General features: G+C 35.0%; 1 protein-coding gene across 1 annotated transcript; it reads right to left on the bottom strand.

Moving 5' to 3' along the window:
* Positions 1 to 2,381: 2,381 nt before the first annotated feature.
* LOC109152783 (probable serine incorporator) lies at positions 2,382 to 9,402 on the bottom strand. The gene is made up of 11 exons (XM_019300426.1): positions 9,031 to 9,402; positions 8,359 to 8,518; positions 8,245 to 8,269; positions 8,052 to 8,141; positions 7,792 to 7,954; positions 7,616 to 7,689; positions 7,069 to 7,114; positions 6,852 to 6,923; positions 3,636 to 3,766; positions 3,408 to 3,481; positions 2,382 to 2,477 (listed from the first exon to the last, which is right to left on the bottom strand). Exons 1-11 carry the CDS (start codon positions 9,400 to 9,402, stop codon positions 2,416 to 2,418), a joined length of 1,269 nt encoding a protein of 422 aa, XP_019155971.1. The 3' UTR covers positions 2,382 to 2,415.
* Between the last annotated feature and the right edge of the window lie 565 nt (positions 9,403 to 9,967).

Genomic DNA, 9,967 nt, shown 5'->3' with positions numbered 1-9,967 from the left:
TAGTTTCGACTTTTAATTCAATCACGATTAGTCTTTTAAGGGAAAAGGGTCAAATAGGCCCTCGAACTTTAGCTTAAAAGTCAATTAGGCCCCTAAACTTTTTAAAGGTGCAATTACACCCACCAACAATTCATTTAAGTGCAATGAAGCCCAAAAACAAATTAATGACCTGCTATCACAGGTCATTAGGGTTCAGGCCACCTTCCGGTGAATTTTTCGGCAAAAAAAAAAAAAAGGTGACCGGCGAAATTTTCGACAAAAGAAGTGACCGGCGTAATTTTCGGCAAATCTGGGTCGGTTGCTGGTCACCTTTTTTTGTCGGAAAATTCGCTGAAAGGTGGCCTGAACCCTAATGACCTGTGATAGCAGGTCATTAACTTGTTTTTGGGCTTCATTGCACCTAAATGAATTGTTGATGGGTGTAATTGAACATTTAAAAAGTTTAGGGGCCTAATTAACTTTTAAGCTAAAGTTCGATGGCCTATTTGACTCTTTCACCTTTTTTTAACTATTGGTTATGTTCCAAATTTGGTTATTTACTAGGAAATATGTTTGTGATGTATTAATTATGGGGGTAAAAATGTAAAATTTAGCATTTCACAAATTTCAACTATGAATATAAATGAAAAGTTTAGGTTTAGTTACATTCTAGTTGGTCAATATATTTGAATAACATTAAATAAGTAATTACTAATTATACATCGTTCAATTATTGTTAGGTTATTGCATTTTTATTACCGGCCTACATTTGCTGAATTTGACACTTATCCCTCATACATAATTTGTGCTTCCCAAATGAATTCTTAATAATGGACTAGATTTAGAATAAAATTGAAAGTTGAAAATAAAAATTGAAAAAACAAAACAGTATTAATAATATAATCACTGAACCATTTATGAAATTAATTCTCACAAATATTACATTGTATTTCATTATAATTTTAAGATTTGTTGAACATTAATTAATTAATTAATCATATCATGTGATTATAATGGGAACATAAACCAAACTTGATGGCTTATGTCATGCTTAACATGTGATGGTTTGTCGGCAGGGTTGAATGGTTGATCAAACCTGAAAAAGTAGCAAACGGCGGCGTTTTTTATATTATCATAGCAAAGATATTGTAATTAATTAAAGCTATGATATGATATGGTTTTTATGGTTTTAATCAGTATGTATATTTAAAAATATTCAAATTTCAAATGAAGCTTTAATTTTAATTTTAGTAAGGACTGTCTCTTTCGTGATTTAGGGTTGACAGTATCATTTATACTCTATAATAACTAACGTCTCAAAAATACAAAAAAAAAAAAAAAAAAAAAAGTTTTGAATTGATTTTAAAATCATCTGCAGGCCTTCATTCATATTTTTAATAATTATTTTGTCAATTTCAAGCAACATATAAAATTTGGACCAGTTATACTATGAATCATGATCCACATTACAAGGTGGACCGTTGATAAATGTTCATGTTAAATAGTACATTAAAAATAAACCTTCAGTATATTAAAAATAAACTTTTAATATATTAAAAATGAATTTGTATGTCTGCAATGATCTACAACATAACCACTGTTAAAAAAAAAAAATTGCAACTTATTGAGAGAGGGATATGATTATTCTCAAAATTTTATTTGGATTTTATTTTTGGTGTTATCAACATATATATACTTTTAATTCAAAAAATACTTTTAATTGAAACTCCGATTTAAAACCACAAGCGAAATTTTAGAAATTGTGGTAAAAACTTATTAATATGACAATTTCTGAAGGCAATTTTTTCAAAATCAAAAATCAAAAAATCATTTTTCTTTAAAAAAAAAAAAACCCCAAAATGATTGTTTTTATGCAAATGTAAACTAAATAATTAAATTTGATAAAGACAAAATTGAAGTTGAAACAAAACAAGGTACAATAATATATATATATATATATATATATATATATATATATATATATATATATATATATTTCTAAAATCATATGTAAAATTATAACGAGTTAGAGTTATAATAAGGATGTATTTTGTTCACGGAATATGAGATCACCTTGAGTAATATAATATTTTGTAAGACGTAATATGAGATTATCGGAATGTAAGATGAACATATGTGTTTAGTTTAAATTATGAGAATGTAATTAAATTACCTTCAAAGTTCGAATAAGACGGAATACAATAATATATTTCCAAATTTCAAGAAATGTTTATATTAGGTATATATATAACACAAGAAGAATTATGAATGAGATTATGAGAACGTGTAAAATTATAAGTTAGAGTTAAATACATACAGATATAACTCTATAATCTGTATGTATAAACAGTTATATACATATAGTCATATAGATATATATATATATATATATATATAGGTAATTAATAGTCTTGAATCTTCATAGCTGTTCACATTTCACACTTGTGACTCATTGGCTCGAGCACCTTTCCAAATGATTGGAGCTACAATCCTCCATACTGCAAAAGTGCCAAAACCTTTACTCATTAAGAATGTTGTCTTGGGGGTTTGATTCTTACTATAAAACAACGAGGGTCAAGTTCTCGTGCTGACAATATTTTCTATGTGATTACGCATTATTACTTTATTAGGTATGTATAAATGCACCACAAAGTATTCAAAAATGCATTATCAGGTTTAGTACATTTTGTTTAGTGTGTGGTGTATTTTTGAACACTGTGTGCTGCATTTATGCATACCTAATAGTGCAATCTGTACAGACGGCACCAAATTATGCTGTGCAACCGAATGCACCTTGCAAGGTGCATACGGTTGCAAAACGGCGCCGTTTTGGTTAAAAAACGCGCGTCCCACTTAAAGAAGAAATCAGGTTCAATTCCCGGCAATAGCATTTTTATATATGCAGAAATTCATAACTATATATCCACAAATTCATAACTATATATCCACAGTGAATGAATAAAGTAAAAATCCACAATGAATGAACTAAATATCCACAATGATTGAACTAAATATCCACAATGAATGAACTAAATATCCAGAAATTCATAACTATATATCCATAAATTCATAACTATATATCCACAATGAATGAATGAAGTAAATATCTACAATGAATGAACTAAATATCCACAATGAATGAACTAAATATCCATAAATTCATAACTATATATCCACAAATTTATAACTATATATCCAGAAATTCATAACTATATATCCACAATAATGCTATTGCCGAGAATCAAACCTGTTTTTTTTTTTTTAAGTGGGACGCGCGTTTTTAGTCAAAACGACGTCGTTTTGCATCGTATGCACCATGCGCATGGTACATTCGGTTGCACAGCATAAGTATTGCGGTAAGCCCTATCCTCATTTGAACCAATATAATTATTTAAAAAAAAAAAAAACTAAATTCTTAAGGCACTTACGGTAAACGCCAGCTGCGACCCACTCGTTGACTATCCTAACCCAAGTGCTGGTCCACCCAATATCAATTGTAAGCCTGCGATCACACATCAAAATATAATGTTGTAAATTCAAACCTTAACCAGATCGAATGGTTAGTACGTTGTGTTTGTAGTTTATTATATGTATAATGTATAATGTATAATGTTGAATGAATTTGAAGTGCTGATGAGAAGTGGGGATTTAATTACTTTGTGGTGGGATTCTTGGCATTCCATCCAACTAACAGCATTGCAAAATACATGGCTCCAGTGGCAAAAACAAAATGGAAGAATCCATATCCGTACGGAACATCATCCTCTTCCTCTTGTTCATTCCTTAACTGCACCGTTTTTAAGGGTAAGCATATATAAAAAAAAAAAAACAGCAATCATATATTGATCAATCGTTATATCCTACACCACGGCGCACATAGCACTGTGCGCCGCGCACCTCCCAAAACGACGTCGTTTTGGGGTAGTGTTGGGAGGTGCGGTAGGAAGTTGCTGAGATTATGTGTATTTGTTCACAACGTTATGTGTATTTGTTCACAACGTTATGTGTATTGGTTCATACAGTTATGTGTATTTTTTATACAGTTATGTTCATTCTTTTTATACAATTATGTACATCCGAATCAGAAAATTTGTGTGTATTATGTTAAGAGTTGATGTGTATTATGTTAAAAGTTTATGTTTATTATGTATTATGTTAGATTATGTGTATTATCTTTTAAAAAGAGTATGTATATTTTGTTATATAATTATGTACATTCATGTATAACATTATGTGTATTCTAGTATAACATTATGTACATTCTTGAACAGCGGGTTTTTTTTTTAAAGAAAAAACTGCTACCATTCACTGGGGCGGGAAATTTCAAAAAAAAAAATAATTAAAACGACGTCGTTTTGCATCTGGGCGCATAGTGCAACGCGCGCCGTGGTGTATGATATAAATTGCCTATATTGATGGATATATTAACAATGGGTTTAGAACAAACCAGCCCAGATGGATGCTAGGAGAACTCACAATCTTTATGCTGTGCAACCGTGTGCACCATGCATGGTGCACTCGGTTGCTAACGATGCCGTTTCACTATGGTGGAGTAATGGTGCCGTTAGTGGCACCACTTAACTCTCCCAATCAATTTTTTTATTTTAAAAAAAAAAAAACTCCAATCGACGGGATTTCCACCATTTTCGGTGTGGATGTATAGTTCACTAATTCTAGATATGTAGTTCACTAATTCTGGATATATAGTTCATTACTTCTGGATACATAGTTCACTAATTCTGGATATATAGTTCATTACTTCTGGATACATAGTTCAGTAATTCTGGATATATAGTTCATTAGTTCTGGATATATAGTTCACTAATTCTGAATTTATAGTTCATTAATTCTGCATATATAGTTCATTAATTCTGAATACACAGACACAATAAACTGTCATAAGCCAAAACAGAGTACCAGTAACCGGTGTGGATATATAGTTCACTAATTCTGGATATATAGTTCATTAATTCTAGATATATAGTTCATTAATTCTGGATATATAGTTCAATTATGCACAACATAACGTCGTTAACGGCAATCGAAAATATATATATATATATATATATATATATATATATATATATATATATATATATATATATATATATATATATATATATATATATATATATATATATATATATACATATACATATATATTTTAAAGTCGGATGTCAAAATGACGCTGTTTTTGCTGCATGGTGCACACGGTTGCACGTCATAATTTGCCGAGAACTGAAAACCTGGGAGGAGACAAACCAACCTAGACTAGGCCGACCACAAGGTTGGCCCAAGATGGTTTGACCTTAGCTATTGGGGTATTGGGGTTGGGTCAGCCCCGTGGGCCAAGGCCAATCACAATTGTTATGCCATGGACCCGGGACCCATGTTCAAACCAACGCAGTTTGCGCGTGTGAAAATAACGTTGTCGTTAGTGGCACCGTTTCCTCATCCAATTATTTTTTTTAAAAAAAAAGAATTATTGAAAACAACTCAACGAGTGAATATTCATTTATGTAATTGTGAATATAGAGTTCAAAAATTATGAATATAGAAGAACCAATTCTGAAGACAAACGGCAAGTTAACAGCAATTTTTTTTTTAAAAAAAAAATACAGACGGACGCCGTTTTGGACTCGGGTCCACAACATAATTTGCCGGCTGATCACGAGGTCGGCTCAAGGGGTACACCCGAGCTCATGAGGTCGGGTTGGCGTCCCTAAGGTCGACTGGAGCGAGCGTAAGGTGGGGTCAAATTGAAGCCGTAACCACCCGCCCCGAAGTCCCGAACAGGTGGCGCCTGAACGTCGCAAAGTTACGAGGAGGAGCCGGGTATAAAACTAAGTCATTTATCCTTGTTGAATGATTAATACAAGGGAAAATTGTAAAAAATGTCCCTCTATAATATGTCAATTATCAATGTCACCCCTGAATTATGAGTGGTGTAAATGTTGCCCCTCAATTATCAAAACGGTGCACATATAGCCCCCCCCCCCCCCCCCTCCCGTAACGGACATGTGGTTCCCCGTTAGTGTACGACATCGTTAAGTTGGAGTAAATATGTAATTTAGTTGTTTTTTCCTCCCTCGATTCGAAGTACCAAAGATGACAACGGTGGGGAACCACAGGTCTGTTACGGGAGGGGCTATATGTGCACCATTTTGATAATTGAGGGGGCAATCTTTACATAACTCATAATTCAGTGGTGACATTGATAATTGACATATTATAGAGGGGCATTTTTTACAATTTTCCCTTAATACAATATTAAGGGTCCGTTTGAAAAGCAGGAAAATGACTTCTGCAAAATGTTTTCTAGAAAATTAGTCATTTTCTTTTTCCGTGTTTGGTTGCATTTTGAAAAACTTGGTGTGTTTAGTTTATTTTCTGGAAACATGAGTAGAATTGTATGCTTAAACATTTTGGCAGAAAATGACTCCCCCCAAATTTTGGCAGAAGTCATTTTCCGCCAAAATGGCTTCATTTTCCACCAGTCAACGAAAAATATTTTCCGTTGACTGAATTTTCCTATTGCATCTAAACACTGAAAACTCGAAAAACATTTTTCAAAAGTCATTTTCCGTGTTTCCAAACGGACCCTAGCTAAGACATTTTGTCTCTCCCAAATACAATATTGTCTTCGCATTCCTTTATCCTTTAATTAATCAAAACTTTGTGATTCGGACCCTGAATTAATTAAATCCATCATCTATAATAGTATTCCTTCTATTCTTTTCTTTGTGTTTGCAACAATATCAGTTTCAATACATTTATGTTATGCAACTTTGTACTTTAATTTTCTACATTATTGTTGTCACATATATTGCAGTAATTTCATGTGTAATTGGGAAAGAGATCGGAGCTGATACCTGAAAGCTTTTGGAATCAATGCCGGTTGAAAACGTTGCAATCACAATTGCCATTACTGCCACACCAAAGCTCTGTCAACATTACACAAACAAATCACCACTCACTACTAATTCCCAACAAACCCCGCACCGAATATACTAATAACTTTCCCACATTTTAATTAAATCGGGTATTTAAAATTCGTGAAAAGACAAATTTATGAGTTAGAAGAGTTACTATGATGGTGATAACTTTTACTTCAGAATCATCATATGCCTTTTCACTGTGAAGAAGACAGAAATGCAACCATTAGGGAAGTTGTTCCTTGGGAAAAAACCAGACATAACATTAGTAATTACAAGGTTATAAGTTCGACTCCAAACGGGAGCAATAATCTATTTCTCTTTTTGGTTTGAGTCTGTCAACTATAGACAATCAAGACTGGTTTTGATTTACCTAGTGCACACTGCCTAATACGTCGTCGTACCATACTAAGCTTTAGTAAACCCTAGGAAAGATCAAATATTTCGGGCGGGTCGGATGTGGTTTTTGTCTACCCTATTCGACCCCGTAATCCGGCGTCGTTTCAGGACGCGGATCGGATTTCTGATGTCGGTTTCGGCCCGGGTTCGGAAACGTTGCATCGGATCTCGGGTCGGGCGGGTATTTCGGATGGGGTCGGTTTTGCACAGCCCTAGTGCACACTCTCGAATAATGGTTGCAGTTACCTCAACACTCAAAACAAAAAATGTAAATGTAAAAAGTGCATTATTTTGAATCTTGCCTTCTGATGGCAGACCAGCAGAGGAACAGAACATAAAGTCCCATGAGACTTGAAGTCAGAAACCCTGCATTCACCTGTTCCCACCACACACACACACACACATGATCCAACTCAAACACACAACCAAACAAATTAAACCTCGGGACAACTGAAGGATGCGTTCTGTTTCAACTTACTTCAGGCCGGATAGAAACAATGGTCATGAGGTGGACGAGCACAGCCGTCGTCAAGATGAAAGCAATGTTTCGAGTGCCAGCACCTTCTATAATGTACATCAAGATGATCCCGAGTATGCACACAACATACGCGGTTGCACCAAGGATCATCGCGTGTAAACGCCTGCAACAACAACACCATTTTTCCCATCAAAAACTCAAACTAGATACCTAGGAAAGATCCCAACAGTGATTAAGGTTGTAACAAAGGTTGTCATCACCATGAATCTGCATACTCGTCGGAGTGGCAAAAATCGTTTAGCCAAGTGATGAAACTGATTATACTAACAAGCTGGACTAGTAAAAACACCCTGCAAAACACACAGATTCAGACAGCCTCATCAACAAGAATATAATGCACATTTTCTTTCAATCTTATAAGGTTTAACTTAGATTGAATATGCACATACATACCCAGCTCCAAAGTGTGAAAGATGGCCTGTTAAAAGCACATGCAAGACAGTAAGAAAATTTAGAGTTTGAGATGAAATCTGCAGGTTCAAGGTAGAGGTAAATGTGCTAACTAACCATAGACCTCAATAAGATCAGATGGAAGAAAAAATGGCAGGAGAGTTAGTGCAATCATCATAGGAATCTTGGCAAACCACCACCTTGAGTGCCATGTTTCTCTTCTATCCATCAACTTTGTAGTGCCTAATGTGGACACAAACATCAAGAAGTAGAACATCTAAACACGGTATGTATGTCAAGGATTACTACTGTAGCCCGCACGGGCTTAGCTCAATGGTTCAGTGGGTAATATTTGGGAAAAGCGGCCAAGGTTCGAAATTATGTCCAAAGTTGGCAGATTCTTTGTGCGCACCTGCATTTGACCCTGTCCACTGAACTATTGAGTTACCATGATTTACATCCTCCCAAATACTCTGTCGGGCCGGAGTGTGGAAGCCTTAGGGTTGGAGATTCAACCTTTTGGGAGAAGGATTAGAACTGTAGTCGAGGCCTCGAGCATAATATATATAAATAATAAACGTGCAATCTCACTCAAAACGAGTTAGCTCGCTCCACTGCAAGCTTAATGTTTGGTGGGCTTTTGGGGACCAGCCCACAAAGCACGTGGGCTAGAGTTCAAGTAACCCTAACCTGCTCCACATGGGCCGGCCCACGGGTTAGACAAATAAGCTCAATGATTTTTTTTTTTTAAAGAGAAAAATTATAGTTAACAATTAAAATGAAGGATACAAAACAGCCCATGCTCACTCTGAGAACTCCCACTCTACCTAAGCAATACTTTTCACCGTCATAGCAGTCATTAGGCCCTGCACCATCATATCCATTCAAACAATCAATTGCATGCCACTCAACATACACAGTCTTGACACAAGATATATAAAATGGTGCAAATGAATTACTCTTGAAATGGCTGAGAGTTTTCGGGCCATAATCGCGAACGATCCACGCGAGCAAAGTCGCCAGCAGAAACATGAAACTGTAAACATATCTAGCCATCCAAGGATTGGAGCCACTGAGGAATTGGTTGAACCAAGAACCTTGCTTCACAGTTGCATAACGGCCATCACTGATGATACTGTTACTTGTTGTAGAAGTCTCCATTTCAAGAACTGGAAGGAATTTTCATGCCATTATTATTGCTTCTTCTGATCTTCTCCACCTAATCACAGATTGACCATACATTATTTCAAGTAGTTCAGTTTTGTTGTTTGCATGCAATTTGTACCTTAAATATGTCAAAAGAGATAGAATACAAAAAACAATAGGGTGATTAATGGATTATGATGATTACAAGTTCAATGTTGTTGTGTTGCTGACCAAACAACCTTAAAAACAAGGGGGTTGTGGTTAACGTACTCCTGGATGATTCCTGGATATTCTCTCATTGTTACTTTGTGATTCACAACAAAAGTATAAAGTTGAGAGAGATGTCCGAACCTGACCCAGTACGAGGCCAGATAGTAAAGCTCTGAATTGGACATGTCAGGCCCATACCTATAGCCCAAAACACGTTTTGAGTTGCTAAAGGAAATTTATATGATGGACCAAGGTCCACATAGCATTATGGACCATGGATTGAAACGAGCTATAGAATTCATACTTGTAAGTTAAAGAATTTCATAACACAAAATACAAAAAATCACAACACAAAACACACAGCATAGCA

Source organism: Ipomoea nil, unplaced genomic scaffold (assembly GCF_001879475.1).
Source record: "Ipomoea nil cultivar Tokyo-kokei standard unplaced genomic scaffold, Asagao_1.1 scaffold2480, whole genome shotgun sequence".
Taxonomy (NCBI): domain Eukaryota; kingdom Viridiplantae; phylum Streptophyta; class Magnoliopsida; order Solanales; family Convolvulaceae; genus Ipomoea; species Ipomoea nil.
The sequence above is the reverse complement of the archived record's forward strand: the minus strand, read 5'-3'. Positions and strand labels throughout refer to the sequence as shown.

Excerpts from the sequence above, each read along its gene's own strand:
- LOC109152783 (XM_019300426.1), bottom strand. The coding sequence starts at position 9,402 with ATGGAGACTTCTACAACAAGTAACAGTATCATCAGTGATGGCCGTTAT. Across the intron at positions 7,690-7,791 it reads TTGTTTCTATCCGGCCTGAA|GTGAATGCAGGGTTTCTGAC; the intron begins GTAAGTTGAAAC and ends TGGTGGGAACAG. Across the intron at positions 2,478-3,407 it reads GGTCGCAGCTGGCGTTTACC|TATGGAGGATTGTAGCTCCA; the intron begins GTAAGTGCCTTA and ends GCACTTTTGCAG.